This window comes from Linepithema humile, chromosome 3 (assembly GCF_040581485.1).
Source record: "Linepithema humile isolate Giens D197 chromosome 3, Lhum_UNIL_v1.0, whole genome shotgun sequence".
Taxonomy (NCBI): Eukaryota; Metazoa; Arthropoda; class Insecta; order Hymenoptera; family Formicidae; genus Linepithema; species Linepithema humile.
In genome coordinates, this window is record NC_090130.1 from 825,626 (window position 1) to 845,364 (window position 19,739).

Sequence of the window (19,739 nt, forward strand, 5' to 3'; positions counted from 1 at the left end):
GCATCGCTTTGCGTATTAAAATCGAGCAAATTTTTTTACCATAAATAATCATTTCTCCATTCGTTTATAATAATAAAAGTAAAAGAAATATGTACCTTTTAAAAACGTGTAGTGTTAAATAATAATTTTACGAGGGAAAGCAAAGGAATATTTTTAATTAATTTGTCAATCAAATATAGTAATCACAACATTAAAGAATGAGATAGCTATTAAGTGCCGTCTCATTCTATGCAAATTTTCCCGAAACTTATTTATTTTCACCGGCAGATCCGGCGTCAGGACGGATCGCTATTAAATTCGTCGGAAACTCACCTACGGTTACACGTGCGTCAGCCGTTGCGTGTGCTGCTGATGAACGAGTCTACCCTGTTCCTGTTCCCACCAGCTGACAACGTCCATGAATTCCCCCGTCTCGGTGATCTCTTGTTTGTAGTAGAGGGCTCCGGAGAAGGTCTCCGGGCTAGTCGTGTAGACAGTTGTCGCACCCTCCTCGCTGTCGCCGGCGCCGCTGTACGGCGACAATATCTGCGGCTCCAAATTCTCCTCGTTCTGAGCGTAATATTCCGACGGCGGCGAGGCCACAGAATTTGGCGACAGTCTGGAAAAATTCTGTCCGCCAGTTATAGGTCGCGGCTCCAGGTTTTCCTCGTCACCTGCCGAGGATGCGTAATAGTCATGCGGAGATGAAATTGCCGTCCGATTCGGAGACAATCTGTAAAAAATAGAAATGAAATTAATATATGTAATTAATTGTGCTAATTTGTGTTAATAATTAATAATAAATACAATAATTGGAAAAAGTCGTATTAATAAAATAAAAGTTTGAACTGTATTATTCTTGAAATATTGTTTTTGCCTACTGATGTGTCTTTTTTAGTCACCGTCTGAATTCAAAATTTACCTGGCTAATACAATCTTTGATTTGGCATTGCTCCCATCTTCCTCCTCTTCCAGTTGTTCTCCCTCGTCGTCTTCGGCAGCTAACACGTCGTCTTCGAGAACGAGTCTTTCACCAGAGCCATTGTGACTCGACGAGATCACGCTGCTAGTCGGAGATGGAGCGCACTGTGCACCGACAGCGATCTTGGAATCGTACTCGACACCGTCAGCTTCAGCCAGCAGCCTTTGAAGACCTCTGATGTACTCCACGGCCATCCTGAGGGTCTCCACCTTTGACAACTTTTTACCCCTGTCCCCGTAACCCGCGGCAATGTGGCTCGGAATGTGTTGTCGCAATGTGGCAAATCCGTTGTTCACTTGTTTCACGCGATTTCTCTCTCTAGCATTCCTCCGAGCAACGGCAACGGGTGGCGGTTGCCCATTCTTGCCGTGCTTCTTCAGTCGAGAAGGGTCGTAGGGGGGTAGTACGGTCGTAGAATTCGTTGCGTTATTCTTGCCGCTGTTTTTCGAAACTATCAACGGTTGGTTGCCAATGATGTTGTTCTCATTATCTTGCAACGTCCGCAACAGCATCAATTGTTCCTGATCGTTGCTATTGATCTGCACCCTGTTGCAGAACACCGTTACCCCCATAGTCGCCATTATGCACGTTTTGTCATAAATCCTCAGAGTGCGTAAGTTATCATCAAAGTTTCGCAATCTTGTTCTAAGCTAGAAAAATATTGTTTTTTTCTTAAAAAATTCAGTATCCTAAGCAAGTTAGAGATCTCTATAGTTACGTTTAATAATTTATAATAAACCGAGACCAAATGATTTTTATAGTACTCTTATATCCACGCTAGGAATGTGCAATATCTTGGTAAATTACAGATTCCGCAAAGTGTCGCGTTTTGTATATTGTTGCGCCGAGTAATTTCCACAATAGTGCTGATTAAACGGGTTGCGTTGGGACAGCGGGGTCGACCGGTCGATAAACGACACTAATGCCTGTCGAGGACGAGCCTAATTGCCGGACTTATAAATAAAACGCGCTCTCTCTTGCCGAAGACAAAGGCGATTATCGATGCAGACCGTTGGACGACGCCGCGATTGAGTGTCAATTTGAATCTAGGTCAAACCTGTCGCTTGCGAAAAAATATAAATCAATATTTCTTATAAAAGCTTATAACACGATTGAAATTTCGAGGCTGTGATTATTAATATTTTAAACATCTGAGCTTATGAAAAATTAATGAATATTTAGCATTTTACTTTGGTCAGATTTCTCTTTTTTCTTACAGCTGACCATTGAACAAATTGTTACATCCGGAATAAAAAAAAATGTGCAAATATTTTGCCACAAATAATTTGCAGTGAGTCCTTGCCTCTGATAGGCCTATAGCTTCTGCCTCTACTAATACACGAAGCTGATGACCCGAACCGAGATCTAATTGTCTCGCTGCCGGTCACTATGGCTTAAGTAAAGCATGAGGTCACCGTCTATTCTTCTCCGCGACGGTCGTCGACTCCTCGGAAACTATTATACAGATCTCCCAAAACAAATCTGCTTTAAATTGTCAGTATATTTTTGAAGCATATGTTTAATATTGTTCACGATGTTTTATACATGTATCGCTCATTTCCAGGTGATTGCCGAAATATCGTGATTTAGAATAAGCATTTCGGCGAGACTTAGAATTAAAATCGCAGATCTACCAATTATGAAACGATTCGGTTTACTTTTAGCTAAGATTTAAAATAATCTATTTGTAAAATGTATGCCATTGCTATATTTATACCAATTGCAATTCAACAAGCTATGATAAATATCGTATTTTGAAAATAATTTGCTTTTGCGGTCGAATACTCACCAAAGATCAAGATAATGCCTGATGCAAGTTGTACTGTATAATGCTTGTCATCAAGATGAAACTGTCTGGCAATTTCGCATACAACATAAATGAAGACACTTTGTGAACGCCTTTATTCATAAAATAACAATATCTTACGAATCGAGAAATCTCACTAGATTGAAGGCACTTGAATTTCAATAATTCATCCATCTATGTCTTTCATCAATATTTTTGCGGTTTTTTTACGCGTTGCTGTCGCGCGCGCACTTCTATAACGTTGATTTACTGCATGCTGTACATGTGATGAGTACAAATTATGATTTCCGATTGCAAACTCGGTCTCACTATAGTAACAGTCACTCGTTCCGAAACGTTCACGTTTAAAACACCGTGGACGTTCAATCAGTTAGTGATTAATATCGATGTATCGCCCAGGCGAATGATAACCACAATGCGCTTCTGACACGTCTTTAATATCAATGTAAGATCGTCAGAACTGATTTGTCTTGTATTTGTAGCGTTAACATTTGTCATTCTTCTACAAGACGACGTTTGGAACGTTCCACACACGCGAGTGGGAAAAAGAATCCACCCGAACTTCGGCTACATTCACACCAGATACTCTATAGATCTTCACTCTTCACTTATAACCAACAACAATCCACATGAGCACGATCAGATGTGTAATAACGGTGTGTAATCACGTCGATCTACGAAACGGAGCAACTGCGTAACAAAAACTTGATTCAGGGTTGCTCTTAAGGGTGCGACGGTTTCTGAAACTAACTGGAAGCTCGCGTTCGCCGCGTTCGCCGCGTTCACCGGAAGCTGTGGATCGTCGCGATCGCGTATCACCGCACAGTACCACTATCGCCGATCGTGCCACCGTGCTACAGCACTACATGGCGTCCGCGTCGAGAATGAGCGCGGACATCGATAGATGGGTTAGGTTTCAGCATTTTGCCGCACCGCGCCGAGCTGGATCGCGGGGTTGGAGCGAGAAGGGAGAAGGGCGCCCGTTCTCGAACGGCGAGAGGGAGCGAAACGGGCTGTTGCGTGCTTACATGAAAGAAAAGAGAAGAGAGGAAGCGAGAGGGAGATGGTGGGGATTTTCAGCACGCGCCGCAGCCCCTCGTTTCTTCTCCCCCGGAACTGAAAAGGGGGACCGTGCGCGCCATATGCCGGGGGAGAGAGAGCGAGCGTGTGCCGGTTGCGCGACTACGTGTGTGGGTCTACGGTCCTGGCGAATAAGTGCGTGGCGCACATTCGTGCGTGCGTCCATGCGTGCGTGCGTGCGTGCGTGCGTACCTTACCCGCAATTACCGCTTCTCGTACCGGTGGCGTCGGCCGCGGAAGACTGTACGAAAGACAAAGTGATCCAGGTAATCTAATGCGTAATTGAACGGCGGTCGATACGCGATTAAAAAGGGCCGTGTTATTATGTACTTTGGTCCTTATTGCCCTATGTTAATAGACACACGCCGACACGGCCGAGTAATATTATACAATTCTAGACATGTTTGTATTGTTAATTTACTTAGCGCTTATCTTTGTTCAGCAGCTTTTATTTGCATTCGTAAAACCGCATTTTATTTCTTTGTCAACAAGAGTCTTTAAATTGCATATTTTAATAAACATTGCAATGTACTGATTTAATTTAGGGAAACACTACAAATTTATAGGCTTGTTTTATTTGCATTTTACGTCGCATCAACCACATGCATTTAACGGAAGCTACTCCTGCATGGACACTGCGATTTTGGCAGAACAACGACCAAAGATTACGTATATCCCGTGCTAGATATTCATGCCAAATAAATGCGTCGTGATTTGCATTTTCACTCTATTCAAACAGGACGCTTTAATCTTTGCCATTGTACACCATAGAATGTATCATGAGAAATATACATACTGCTGCAGCAAAACTGCATAAAATATCGCGTTTTATAATATAATAGAGATAATAAAATTTTAATACAGCTAGAACGTTATAGTAATTTTATACACTTGCTCCAAAATAATATCGAGCGTATATATTTTTATGTTTTTATTCAATTATTAAAAAAAAAAAAAGAAATTTGATAAATAATTTAATTCTACCTAGCATACTTTCTATTGTGGCGAACGACAGGAAGAACCGCACTCACTCGTTGCAGCGCGGAAGTTTCGTATTTCGGGGCGGTACACTCGTGAGAGTGACACACCAAATGCGAAATGATTTTTGTTCGAGAAAGTGAAAACATCGGTTCTAAAATCGTCCACCAGCGCACTATTATTTAAGTTTTGTGTTTGAGCGCATTTTAAGAAAATCTTAAAAATTATATATTATTAATTTTTTCTAAGAATATTATTTATAATATATTCCTTGAAGAAAAAATAGAGAGAAGGCGAAGCAAGCAGAATTGATTTGAATCACTAAAACGTATTTATACTTATTGAACAATTGAAAATTGCTCCGGTTGAAAGTTGCTGCGAAAAAATTGCAATTGAATTGAATATTCAATCAGAGTGTACCTGACTGTAATTTTTATGCGCATACGTAAATTATAATTTAAGAAGCAACCGCGCGATAAAAAGCTCTTTATGCCGAGGGCTGTACTGATTATGCCAAAAGGGACCGGAGGGTTCGGTGGGATTTGACCTAGATCTAGTCTGCATTTGTGCATCTCAGAGTCTAAACCGACCGTAGGACTAAAACGAAGGCCCGAATTTATAATACGCATAAAGTGGGGAGCCTTTACAAACTCTCGCACAAAATTTTAATTTCAGATCCAAAGCAAATAATTATTTATTAAAATGCGATAAACGTCTAAAATGAAAAATATCACATATCTCGTAAATCTAAGTTAATATTTTATTAATAGTTTTAGGTTTCCTGTTATTGAAGAGCGATTTTACGTGATAGAAGAACGGGAGCTGTGAACAGTGATATTTTCCGCTCTATCAACAGCTGGGAGAAATCTATTTGTGAGAAGACAGCGTGGTACAGCGCTGTGGTTTCCCCATATGCGAGAAAGATCCGCTTTTTCCCATAGAGGATTAACGCAATTTGTGCGCAAACGGTTTGCACGTGACACCAGTTAAGCTGGCTTTTAACAGCGGTTTAGACAGTGATTTATGAAATTTTTCTCAGGCGATACTTTATCCTCTCACTTCCTCGTTATTTTCATTGAAAACGGAAAACACTCAATCCTCGCATATGATGTTCATTAGCGATGATGGAACATTTCCTTCGTCCCTCAAACAAGATGTGGGAAGCAGTCAAAAATTTGATGCAATTTTGTTCTTCGTAATGTGTGTATGATATGCAAGTATGTGAGCATCACACGCGAAGTATAAAGCGGCACTCACATGCCGGAGCGTAGTACCTAAGCATTGCGTCTTATTGCGCATTAAATATACATAATCTCGCGATTATCATTGCGCGACTAACACACACCGAGCGTCCGCCGTTCAAGCTCGACGCCAAGCAGGGTGGAGTCGAAATCAAGGACAGCTCCTCGTAGTACGCGCGCTCGTAAAATCGCCGGATATGTTGATCTGATGTGGCCGCGCGCGAATGGAATCGAGTATTTTCAAAGGCGTGCGCGACCTTTGCGAGGCGAGGTTCTCGCATGCGCGCAAAAAATACGTGTCGCAACACAAAATGATTTGATCCCGATTTATGTATCCAGATCGGGATATCGCCCCACTCGGATCGGCCTCGTTCTCGCCGCGCTGTGTATCACGGAGCGCTTCGGCATTATCGAGCGGCGCATCGATGCCGCTCGCGACCGTCCGACTGATAAGTTTACAGGCTCATCCGGAGGCATTATGCGTCGGAGAAGATCCTCAACAATGGGGAACTCTGTGGGGCCCCACGGCGGTCCCCTTTCCCTTCCCCGTTCTCGCGCATAATCCCCGAGAGCACTTCTCGACTGGGACTCCACCGAGGCGTGCGCGCCCCCTCGGTGCCCCTCGGCACCGGGAGATTAAAGCTCCTCTCGCGAGGGTCGCCGCTCTATATATTTCGTTATAAATTCGACCACGGTTCTCGTTCACCTCGAACGCGCGGCTTGGCATTGGCAGTCCCGTTGCGCTTCTCCTTTATAGACGCGCGTGACATCGGTTCCCCGTTAATATCCTGTGTTTATTGTTAAAGGGATAACCATGGACGTTATTGATAGCCGTGTATTATTGGGACAACAGCGATTCCCGTTTGATCGCGTTACCGCGAAGGAACGTGACGCTGACCTTTCGTCCTGCGCAAGCTTATAACTTACTGAAATTTTTCTGCTTATAAAAAAATATAGATTTTTTTTTTAACCAAATTATTACGGAAATTTTTTGAATGTAGTGCGGAGTCATTGCCTACTTTTTAAGTATTGATCGTGAAGAGTGCAACGCGTTGTAGGCTCGTTCGCCTGTGCGCGATCGCTACCGCCTGGTACGAACGTGACTCGTTCTTCCGGTGCGATGGGGTGAAGCAATACGTCCCTCGGATCGACGATTCTCGGCCAAGTCGCAGCGCGAGCGTAACTTTAATGTGCATTATGCGTGAAATTCGCGGCGCGGACCAATGCGCCGCGGGGGCCCATGTGCTTAAAAAAGCACTAATAATACACTCGCGACGAGTGGTGTGCTTTGGACTGCCGCGGCAGTCGACGGGGTTATGCGGCCGAAGGAAAAGGAAGGAGACGTGGAAGGAAAAGGAAAGGGATGTGGAATGAAGAGGAGAGGCGGTGGTGGTGGAGCGACGGGGAAGCAGGGAGGAAAACGAGGCAGAAAGGGGGTGGATCAGTGCGGGCCCTTTGTCATGACGCGTGCCCCTGCACGTGTGCACGACCAATGCCTACGCACTTCTGTTACGCACCATGCTCCGTTGCAGGGACGGATCTCGAAGCTGTAAATTCGACGGAGAAGTAACGGTGTTTCCAGCAAACAAACTGCACTTCCGTTCTGCCGTGCGTTTAATAACCGTCGCACGACGTAATCAAAAATATCTCTCTCACGTGTTGAAAAATAGCCCAAGTAGCTGTGTGATATACACCTACATCTATTTTTAATTAAAATTGTCGTTACATGTTTAAATAATAAGCCGCAGTTGGCTTTTAAAAAATAATTTACTTAACAATAGATGCAATTAATTAAAATGAAAAATATTTTAGCCAATAGTATGTTTTAGATCAAAGGGATTGAGCCACAAAATTTGTAAAAATAAACTTTGAAAGAAACTGTAATACAAATATTGTATTTTTACAATGCGCCAGCAGCTTAATAATGCAAAAGCGATTGCATATAGCGGTCGTCCGACCCTGATTTGAGGCGCACTTACGCTTTTCTATACAATTCGTCCTACGTGCCTACGTAGGTGCGCTCTATTCAACTGCGAAAGGTAATTCTACTCCCCTTTTCTCTATCGAGCCCACCCCGCCACGGTCTCAGCTTTACAATGTGCAAAATTATACGATCAGCCTGCTCGATCTATCTTTCTCTCCTCCCCCTTTTCCCCTTGTACCCCTCGCTGACTTTACTCGCATTTGGCGATTGTAAACGATACTTGAGCGTAACAGAATACGAATTTTTCGACAATTTGTGCTCCTGTCTTTTTCCTTTAAGAAACTATGGCAGTGTTGCACGTACAATAATGTTACAATGTGTACACGTCAATGATGTACTAATTGTAAGATAATTTTTATAATTAAATATTGATTCTGCTACTTTAACATAATTAAATATTCGAAGTAGGAAATAATCATTTCAGCGGGATTGCGTGTTAGAATGATAAAAGTATATCTTTTCTTCACGCGCAAATATTCAGTAGACGGTCCTCTTTTTTCTAATCATTAAAAGTTGAGATAACGCAGGCCGCCTCGATAATAAAAGGTTGGAAGGCGCAAAAAGTTCAAGCCGTTTCCTGCTTCGAGATTCGAGGGTTCGTAAAAAAGGGCGCAGAAAAGAGCCGAGAAGAAATCGCTCCTTTTCTCTCTTTCTGTCTTTTTTTTTTTTTTTTTTGCCACACGTAGTCCGTTCAACTCGCGCGGCGACTAATCCGTAGCGCCGATGGATCTCACGCTCCTTTTTTGCCGACCCTCGGCGAAAATGCCACCGCGACGCACTTACGCATCGCTTCGCCGAAGGCGTATGACACGACCGTTCGCGACAAGGAGCCAACTGTCGAGTCCTTCGAAGATACGCGGCGATGATAGTAATCAAATGGTAGTCGGCGGTTTTCTCCCGGAAAAGGCCATATGCACCGCTCGCGCGACGCATACTTAATGCCACATGAATGTCGCGTAGATCGAAAGCGTCCAGTTTGGGGTGACTTGAAATGTGCGTTAATATTTTTATTAGCATAAACTTCAGTCACGAAAAAGTTTATGTATTAATACAATATATTATTACAATATTGATATCGGTAAATTGTGTGGGACGGGAAAAAATTTGGTACAAAATTGATAGAGAAATGTTAATTTGTATCGTTATAATATAATTTTGATTATTTTGATTATTTCTAAGAGAATAGATTTCAATTTATCAGTTTGAACAAGTGCATGCTGTCTAGATAATGTACTTTCTATATTCATTACAATTGAAATTCACATCATATTATTTACAGTTAATACACAGCAACTTGTTTGAGACAAAGAAACCTGCTAATGTATGCAACGTCTTATCGGCAAGACTCGTTTCGATTGTTATCGGGACACGCGTGCATGTGGTTACTATAACTTACAACCTTCGACTTACAGACATGTAGAGCGCACGAAGAAGGAGAGGCTTCTGTGTCGAAGTCGCGTGGCCGAAGCGTGGCTGTGACCTTCCGTCCTCGTCTAGCCTGCCGGTTGGAAGAAATCGGGTGAAGGGGAGCGAGACGGCAGATACGCACGAGCGATGGTGCAAGCGGGACGACGATGACGACGAGCGCACTTCGCTCGTGTGCCTGGAACGAGTGACGTGAGACCAGCTGCACTTTGGGGTGCCTGCCTCGTCCGCTTTCGTGCCCGTGCGAACGGGATCTCGTACGTCGTTCGGTCCGCACATCACAATGCAACGATCGCCGACGTGTCGTGTTTTCCACTTTGAGCTTTAAAGGGAACGAGACGATATTCCTGGACTTTACTCTTCGTCACTCAGGCCAATTGGGGCACGCGTGCTCTTTAACCCTATCACCCGCAAATTTGCAATTTTGCTGTCGTCGAAATCATGTTTTCGGTACAAAAAAAAAAACAAGAATAAACAAAATAATTCAAATGCAATAAATATTGCTTTAAAGATAGATAGATGTATAATCAATTTGCAATGGTTCCTTTTTACAAAAAAATGCAATATCTTGAAATAATTGCGCATTGCACAACGCTTTGAAACGGATAATTACAAAGGATAAAAAATGATTGTCATACCAGCGCACAAACAAAGTTTGAAAAATTAATATTCAACAGAACGTAGATTGGCAGGCGCGATTGGTTGATAGTGATTCCGAAATTTTTTTACACAGACGGCCGACGGCGTCGTTAATGAAATGCATTTTCGTTGTGACTTGCAGATCTCGCAATGCAATGCAGGTGAGAGTAACCAATTTTGCACCTGGAGTCACCGCGAAATTGAGCAATATGAAATATCGATCGCACTGTCGACACACGTCGAGTGGGTCAAGACTTGTGAGAATATAGTTGAAATAATTAATTAGCTAATTAATCAATTACTAAGTAACCGATGATTTCTTCTTGTCACGATATTTGGACATTATGAGTAATAATTTCTCGAGAATCTGCTAATAATTTTCATTATTATTAATTGCGCAGTTATAGCACATTATTTATCATTATGCTCTTATGACAATAATCATGTGTAATCAAGATTTAATTTTAGACAATTAATATCTAGAAATATCTACTTTCTAGAAATAAAAAAAAAAAACAAGTACATCGCATGATCAAGAAGCAATTTCGTAACTAATAAAAAGTGTATCCTTTTCTGTACCTATGCTTTTGTAATTTGTATCTTGAATAATTTTTGAACCAACTATTGAAAATTTACCCCATCGAGGAAGCAAAAATTGAAATACGTGAGCAGTCATGCGCCACCGAAATATGGACCCTAAAGCGAAATCAGAACGTGCCGGTTCGTGTCTACGTCGACACGAGCCAACCCCTCGGGCTCAATTTTCCTTCCTACTACATTTTCTAATTACGAAAACACTCGTTTCCTCGGACATTTCGGGGGAGGTGACGGGGTTCGTTTCCGACTTCCTCTCGAACAGACAGTCGGTTCCTGGTCTCGGACGAGCGGTTCTCTCTTACGGCTTGCGGCTCGACATACGCGGGGCATAACATATGCGGGCAGATGGTTTCTACCTCCCTCTTCCCCACCCCCTTTGTCGCCCCCCCTTCTTCGCTGTACTTCCCCGCGCCGACTCCCTCCCCGGCACATTCGATTTCTGGCCTCCCCTTCTTCATGCATTGCATCGTGCGTCTGAGCGGCGACCCGATCCGAAAAAGCTCGGGGCACCCTCTACGAGCGTGCGCGCGCGAGTGCTCTTGCCTGTTGCCCACCCCAAAAATATCCCGAGACTCATCCAACCACCCTGCGTGGCACTCATCAATAACGTGCGCAGTGGTTCTCCCGTCAATCACCAACCACTTGTGGAGTTGCGATATGTATATGTTTTATTTCAGCAACAATATTTCAATACTGACTTATCTCAACTGATAACAAGAAGTATCTTTGCATTTAGAAATAAAAAAAAATGTATCTATCATGTTTTAATGAAATAAAGAACCACTATAGGTCCCTATTTTATTCGTTTATATTGATAATTGTTGACATACATTGTATATTCTACAAATACACTCGATCACATCAGATATGCGGAGCTTTGATTGTTCATCGAGAGACCTGACTCAGAAATCGATTCACTCGTCGCTACGTCATGTCTTCCATCGTAAAGAACGTTTCGTAAGGTTCGGGCAACCTTGCACACGTGAAAGAGCGGCGCAGGAGAGTGAATTTTAGGGGTGGATATTCAACTCCCGTGGCATGCGACGCTATTCTTTTGTGTCTTCGACCCCACAGCCGACACCGCCTCTCGTCTCTCTCTCCTCTCAATTGCTATACACCTTTCCTTCTTTTTTTCGTTCCATCGCCCCTGCCGTGACCGCGCTCGTGCGCGAGGGGTACCGCGCGCGACCCTTCGTCTATCAGAACGAGCGCCTGCACATGCGTGTTCGCACGCGAGGACAACGGATCTCATATTGTGTTCCACGTCGGGAAAATGCGCGAGTGAAACTGTTGTGTCACTTAATGTATTCGCGATGCGCTAACGAGTGTCTTTGATTTATTGCCGTCGCTAGAGAAACCCATGCTCACCTTTCATCGCCGTCGCGCGTTACTCCAAAATTGAACGCTTGACACAAAGAGCCTACGGGCGCTACGTACAAAATGAATAAATATGATTTAAAAATGCCTTGTCCCGAAATTTATGTTTCTTACGTACATGCTTTTTTTATGCTAAGTCTTTAATGCAAGACGCGCATTTTGTATACCGAGATTTAATCAATTCCCGACTTTCAAGCGAATTACTTTCAGTCTAGATAATTATTAATTTTGTCATGTAGTTATTGACTTTTGACAATTCGAACAATTCGCGCTGAAAAAGTGCGTTTTTCGTTGAGAACCTCTGGTATACGATATCAGTGCAGTTATGCCGGATCACGGCTACGTATATCGGGTCCTGGGTAGGGGCGACATATGCCACCTGAATGCCGAAAATCAGGGGAGCAGTCAGGTTTCTGGATCGAGTCGAAATTCGGGGATGCAAATAGAGATTAGCCATTGCCGACGAACCGACGCGCCATGCCCGGTTCACCCCTACATACTTGCGTGCGTGCATGCGTGCGTGCGTGCGTCTGCATTAGTCGTGTATATGCATACATAATTTATCGTACCGCGCATCTCGATACAGGGAACGCATGGGTCTGGCGTTTGTTATTGTCAAAAAACGTGGTGGCCACTTCGATACAATTGTTATGGCGCGTCATGCGCGCTCTCGCACACGCACACTGAAACATACCACGTAGAGACATAAATTGCGAATTTGGTGTCTTTTCATAATGTATGCACCGGTCCACTTAGGGGAGATTTTATAATGCGCTAGGTGCACAATAACGACTGCACTAGCATTGTTACTTATTTGCATCTATTGTAATATTTATTACCATGTGTTCGCCAATTGCTAATTATACGAAGATTTATTTCAGACATCTAAAGATATCTAGAAACAGATTGTGAATAAATTATATATGATATATAGCGTAACCAATAAAATATATTGCGATATAATATTTTAATGTACAGGGTGTCTCTAAAGTAACCATTTATTATGTAAAATAAAGCGAATAAAAAAAAAGACAATTTAATAACATTTGCAAATATTTTTATAAAAATGTCTGTATAAATATAGCTCAAACTTTAATTATTTTTACATGCGCGCTATCAATGTCTCTGCAGATTTCAAACCGATTAGTTTACGGAATACACGTTTCAGCAATTGAGGGATTATTTTCTGAATGGTCTGAATTGTTGAGGCATATCGAGATACACGATACTTGTAATTGTCATCTTTGCGAGTAAAGATTCGTTAACCTTTGATTTAGTCGTATAAATTAAAAAGAAATTCTCGTGTGTTTTATGACATCAAAAAAAAAAATAGAACAAAAAGAAGCCAGAGAAAGAATCCAACGCCAGTAAAAGCAACGGGATCATTGGAAAAATGCGTATCGGTATGACACGATCGATTCTTTAGAATAATCGTGATCCTATGACACGTGAGAGAAGAGGAAGAAAGAAGCAAGAGAGAAAGAGAGACGCGCTCCAATCATAGAAATAAATCTCCATATCTGACACGAAATGGAACACTTTGGCACTTTGTATGAAAAGCCATGGATGAATACTTCCCAGAGAGCGGAGGACAGAGGAGACAGAGAGGGTGGGGCGAAATACAGAAAAAGGAACCCGATGATTTCTACTTGCTATAAAAGAAGCTTGCGGACTACCAAGAGGACGGGTCCTAGGGATAAACGGAGAAGAAAGACAGATAAAAAGAAAAAAGATGAAGACTGGATGAAGAAATGGTCCCGTCTTCCGATGGCACCCGGGGATCGAATCCGTTTCTTTGAAAAAGTTTTCTCGGAGAAAACGAGCAGAACGGCTTTTTATTCTCCATGAATTCCTCTCTAGATTTTCTCTTTTAGGTTTGTTATAAAAGAAGGATGATGAGTCGTTATCAAATTAATGTTTGATTTAATCGATTGAATTTAGTGAAAATAATGTTCGCCGCATTAAACGTATCAAAAACTCATGATATAAAATAATGCTTACTTTATAAAATTCTGATTGCTTTTTTGAAATTCGCAAGAGCAGCATTTGTTAAAAAAACATGATTGTATCTAATTTTTGCAAATCCTGTTATTTTTTCAGTATTTTTTTTTCTAGTATCTGTGATAAATTGCGTTTGTATAAAAGGTAATAGATTCAGTAATGCAAACAGCAAAAGAAGGATTTAGGGTCAATGTACAGGCTCAGTTCAGTCACCGATCAGGTTCTTTTGTCTGGTTTAATCCGCAAAGATGTTGCTTGCATAGCTGTGCCAACTTTCCGCTGGCGATCGGTTTGTTGACTTGTCTAGGACTGCAAAGAGCAGTAAACGGAAAATTAGATTTAGATGTAATTTTTGTCTGTAGCTTACATCAGTCTAGAGTTTTATCTCTAAATAATTTTTTCTCATGTAACTTAGCTAGCAAATGTACAATGACATATGTTTTTTATTTGTTTCACATTTCATATAAAACAACTCTGATAAAAGTATCGTACTTACAAAATATAAAATTGAAAAGTTCAGTATAATTCAAACCATCCAAAGAGAAACTTGGAGATACCATATCAATCCTTAAGTTAAGAAAATTGCATTAAAATTAATTTTTTCAAATTTATATAAAAATATAAATTATTTTGCAGTGCACTCTTCGATCAACGAAGAAAGTACGATTCTATTTTATTTATTACGCGTTTCTGATGCGTCGTACAATCTTGACAAAAATATAAAGTAGTTTACTCAAGTAACAATTACTTCATGTTAGTCTTCCATTTTCTTTGAAACAAAAATGTATTCCAATGGGTGGATAATAATTGACCCCGCTCTCGGTCTATTACGCTGCAACCCGAGACTTGGGCCTGCTATAAGGGTTAAGCAGTAAGTCCGAGATATCGGACGATTAGCGCTTCCTGTCTGCGGCAACTGCGAGTTAGCGAGTTGCCGGCACGCGTCCAGGATTCGCCGAAGTCGGACTCGCGGAGCGAGTGAGCGAGCGGGGCAAGCGCACGGTCCTCGCCTGGAGAAGCGGGCGAGTGAGGGGGCCAGAGGGTGGAGAGGGAAAGGGAGACAGGTGCATCGCACCGCCAATTATATTTCGGAAGGGAAAAAACGAGCGGTGCGTAAAAACAGGAAAAAAGTCCGAAGGCGCGCGCGCGCGTACGCACGTGCGAGAAGGGGAAGGGGGTGAGGGGTGGAGGAGGGAGGAAAGCGAGAGCAACGAGAAAGGGGGAAGATTGAGAGCCCCCAAAGAGCGGGGGAGAGAGTAGACGGAAGAGAGGTGGGATACTGAGGAGAAAAGTAATGGGGATGCCCTGAGCGAGAAGAGGAACGATGCGCGTCGTGAGACGACGTATCGTGCGTCCGCGTTTGTAATTTACGAGAATTTAATAGGGAATTCACATAATTGTGGGAAACACAAATTGACACAAAAGCGTGTGCACGCTGAGGAGAAATAAATTTTACGACAACGTTCACATTACTGCCAAGTCTGTTATTTTGGCTGACGTAATTAGTGGCAGTGTTGGTCTCCCGTTCTTCGCATGCTAGAATTCATATCAGTGTGTTATTCGTGTTGAGCGAGAAAGATTATTTTACTCGCAAAATTTCTATTACAGTGTGCCAAAAAAGAACAATTATCCTATTTTTATAGTAAAAATATAAATTAAATGGTTGTATTTTTTTAAATTTAATTACAGCAAAAGGGTAATTCTTTCTTAGTAAAAATGTTGAATTATGTGAAAAGGCCGCTTGTAAGTTTTTCCTGAGCTTCTTAGAGATGACGAACGGTTCTATTTGCTAGCAATCCAATTTAACAATCGATGTCTGATTTCCAGAATTATTGAAGACAATATTTGATTTAAATTTTGTATATCGGAATTGTGCAACTTTGTATCAAAGTTTTACACGGCTTTTCTCGCTTGAATACTCTTCCTCTTTTTCCCGCATCCTGTTTACGGCTTTCATTCAAGTACAAAGTTTAGCTTCTCAGTGTAAAGCAGTAATTTGAAAGGTTCGGTAACATCATAACCACAAAATGAAACCAATACAATCTGGTGTGCCTTTGGTTCTCAAAGGTGGGGCTTCCACTCGCTTTCTCGGTTCTTCCACAAGTTGAAGGCGAGTGGCAGGACTCCCACAACATGTATGTAATTCCGCTAATTTAAAGAGATACGATTAAATAATTAAATATAAAAGTAGTAATCAGCCGCTAAATATAGCCACAAAAGTACACAAACTCTAAAAATATCTTAAACATCTTTCCCGCATTGCACGAAACGTAGCATTAAAGTCTCCAGTATTAGATTATGCGCAGCTTTCGCATTTGACAATAAAAATCGTTAAATATGTAATAATAATATACGTAAATATATAATTTCCAAAGAAATTAAGTATTTGCACAAAAATTATAAATTATTATGCGATTATGTTGAATCCGGCAGTCCACTTCTGGCAAAACATACATATATTCAAATAAAAAAGATTCACCACCCAATGTGTTTTTCTGGCAACGATTCAGTTGTGTAAATTTGCCTTAATGCGAATCTGATGCCCGCGTAATTGATAGATTCGTTCGCAAAAAATCGATTTTCATATTTTACCACGGCGAGCGACGCGCGGCAATGCGCAATACGCCGCTCGATTTAAGGACAATAATGACCGTGCATTAAATTCTCCGCGTGTATGTCACCGCTGGCAGCTCCGCCAGCAGCCTTTAATTACCACGAGATTCGGAAGTGGACCCCGGGCCCTTTCGAGGGCCGACGATGGGCCCGTGGATTCGCGCGGAGAACGTGTCCGAAAGGGACGGGGTAGGGCGCGGTGAGAAGAAGGCAAGAAGTTTTGAGCAGCGGTTACGCGCGATCATGAAGAGGTCGTGCACCTGCTGTTCGCACGCCACTAAGACCCCGTATTTATAGTCGTTACATGAATCTCTCGTCTCAAGAGTGTATCAGGTGAGATGTTAAGAGCGGAGTTACATGTCTTGACGGTTCAATAGCGATATTTTAAATAAAAATTTGACTGACAAGAGAAACTTGGTGACACACGACACATTGATTATTACAATAACACGGATATTGATTTTTCAACACAACTTTAAAGCGATCAATTTAGTTATATATATTTCACAGTAGTAATTATTATAAAAAAATTAATGTTCTTAAAATAACTGTTATTATTGTCTAATATTGGGATAACTGTTAATGTGTCCAAATATTGGGATAATTCTCAATTTTTTAACTTAACATTTATGATACAAAACAAATATCCTTCAGAGATGCTTAGTATATAAAATTTCTACTAGAAATCATTTCTGGAGGAACTTGGAAGGTTCCTAATTCGCGTATTCATCGGTTGCATAATCGTGGACAAAGTTCTGTCTTCTTAAAGTTTTTTTAATGTTTTCTCACGATATCAGGCTCGCATATTCGGCGTGTATGCATTCATGCGCGTCATGCGCGTTTGCAGAAACGCACGCGGCGAAGCTCATTAGCCCGCTATCGCGCGGATGGCGCGAGCGCTGCCTTCGCTCTTGCACCTTGCTTTCGCGACAGACAGGTGCAATCCCGTATCACCGTCTTCGTTCGACAGGCCGCGTTCGTCCTTGTCGGCCCGTCCGATAATAAGAAATGACGACGTGGAGCGGGACGAGAAGTCTGAGGCACGTGGCACTGAAATAATCGCGATAAGCGCTTCTGCGCTTTCGGGTGGCGCGGCGACGCTGCTGTTAAACGCATCGAAAGAATGCACCGAAGAAATCGCGAAGGCGACCGTGTATCATAATGTGATAACGGCTCGGTAATATGATAATGATTTCGTCGCCGATACGTCGGCGTATGACGCATGCGAGGCGTAAAACGAAAAAGTCAAACAGCAAGCGAATGGATTATGTATTCTTGCGTATGCGCGGCATATATGCATTTTAAAATGTAATTATAATTGTGCAAATCATGAAGCAAAGTTGAACAAATTTTACTTTAAATGATAAATTAAGAATAATGAGTGAAACTAAAAGATTTATTTGTAAATAATAAATAAATTTTTAAGGAAAATTTATTAAAAACATGAATAATTATATAATTACTACAAATAAAAAAGTCATAAAGCTATTAGAAGAAATTTCTACAATTATAAAATTACTCCTTTATTTTTATCTATCGAAAATTCATAAATTAAACAAATCTTTATTTAGATAATTTGTATTGTAAGAGATTATTATTATCAAAAAATTGTTAATATGTTTATAAGATTTTGACTCGCATGACGCTTACGCCTGTTAGTATGTTGTATAGATACATCTGTGGAGAAGATGTTTCTCTCATGCAGGCGATGGAGACAATTTCTCTCGTGCTTCGTTGATATTTATAATTACGATTAACTGAAAGTTTAATATGTTTAAGGTATCTGTAAGATCAATTATAGCTGTCCAATTTTTTAAGTGTACGTAGCATTCAGCTGTATCATCTGCATTCAACGAATTTTTTTCACCGTAATGCATGTGTTTATCGCGATTTCTTCGTTGTAATTATATTAAATGGCGTACTTATATTAAATGACATTACTTTGTAGATTGCCTCTTGAAAAATATCTTTTTTGCAATTATCGGGACATTATATCGAAAAAACGATTTCGGTCGCGAAGATTAACGAGAAAATGCTCCATCCGTGAAAATCTTGTCAGTTTCAGCAATTCAGCGCTTTTTAATTGAAAGCGTGATAATTAGTCTTGAGTGTGTATGCCGGCCGTTTGTGTCGGCGCGAGCCACAAAAAGGACAATCGTACGGACAGAAAGTATCGTGATTAAATGGCCGCGCCGACATTATTTTCTTGACATATACGCAAATTGCCTGCTGACTCGCATGCGTTAGCACGCATTCCATCTTGCTTCTGCTGCGTCATTTTTATCGTTTTACGCACCGGCAGCGTGACGCGATCGGTCTCGAGAGCTCGTCGATGGACCCGTTTCTCCAATCTCGCGCTCCAACTAATCGAGTCAACCTCGTAAACAAGTCGGTGGTCGATAATAATTTCGGAATGTTGTGAATGAATCTCGGGACCGCAAGAATATATAAGATCGCTTAATTAAGCGCATGGCTTGTGTTTTGAAGATTACCTCAAATAAATTTGTTTCGCAAGAGTTCTTGCCGATTCATCTGTACTGCAGTTTAAATCTGAATTATCATTTCAAAATGGCGATCGATGAGTGGCAATTTTGAATAACAATAAATGTGGTTTGATCGATTGTGTCGTTCATCATAATACATTATACAAGTACATGCTGACCTCATCTAACTTTTGCATGAATTCTAATGCGTCGTTTAACATGACAATGTACGAGCTTGGCTTCGCGATTAGTTGTGTTGTCGTTTATAAACCCTAATTACTTAGACCCTCGAGCATTTTTCAGCTGGTCTTCAAAGTTTTTCGAAGCCTTTCGGCATGGCAGACGCTGGAGTGAGAAGAAACCCTATAAAATAACTGACTTTTACGACTTTGTAATTACAAAAAGATTTTATCACATTATTTGAGCTTTGTATCCGCCGTTTATAATGTATTTCTTTTTTTGATTATGTTACAACAAATTACTTAGACTTGTTTAAAATTCGACTAGTTATCGGTTTTTATTAAATTCATTAAGCAAAACAGCATTACATTAG

The 19,739-nt window shown here is 41.3% G+C and overlaps 1 protein-coding gene and 1 long non-coding RNA gene across 4 annotated transcripts in view; one reads left to right on the forward strand and one right to left on the reverse strand.

Moving 5' to 3' along the window:
* LOC105675890 (myoblast determination protein 1 homolog) overlaps positions 1 to 19,739 on the reverse strand; it is a 145,191-nt gene that overhangs the window by 6,802 nt on the left and 118,650 nt on the right. For 2 of the 3 annotated variants that reach the window (XM_067351849.1, XM_012373370.2), the window contains exons 1-3: positions 2,751 to 3,741; positions 902 to 1,611; positions 313 to 712 (exon numbers count right to left, since the gene is read on the reverse strand). In XM_067351849.1, the coding sequence (XP_067207950.1) occupies positions 319 to 712; positions 902 to 1,542 (1,035 nt within the window). In that variant the 5' untranslated portion in view covers positions 1,543 to 1,611; positions 2,751 to 3,741 and the 3' untranslated portion in view covers positions 313 to 318. Of the gene's footprint in view, positions 1 to 312; positions 713 to 901; positions 1,612 to 2,750; positions 3,742 to 19,739 lie in introns of those variants that run through there. The other variant, XM_067351848.1, reaches the window with a different exon arrangement.
* On the forward strand, positions 3,765 to 9,959 carry LOC136998743 (uncharacterized). The gene is made up of 2 exons (XR_010889283.1): positions 3,765 to 4,114; positions 9,464 to 9,959. It is a non-coding gene; the product is annotated as an uncharacterized lncRNA (long non-coding RNA).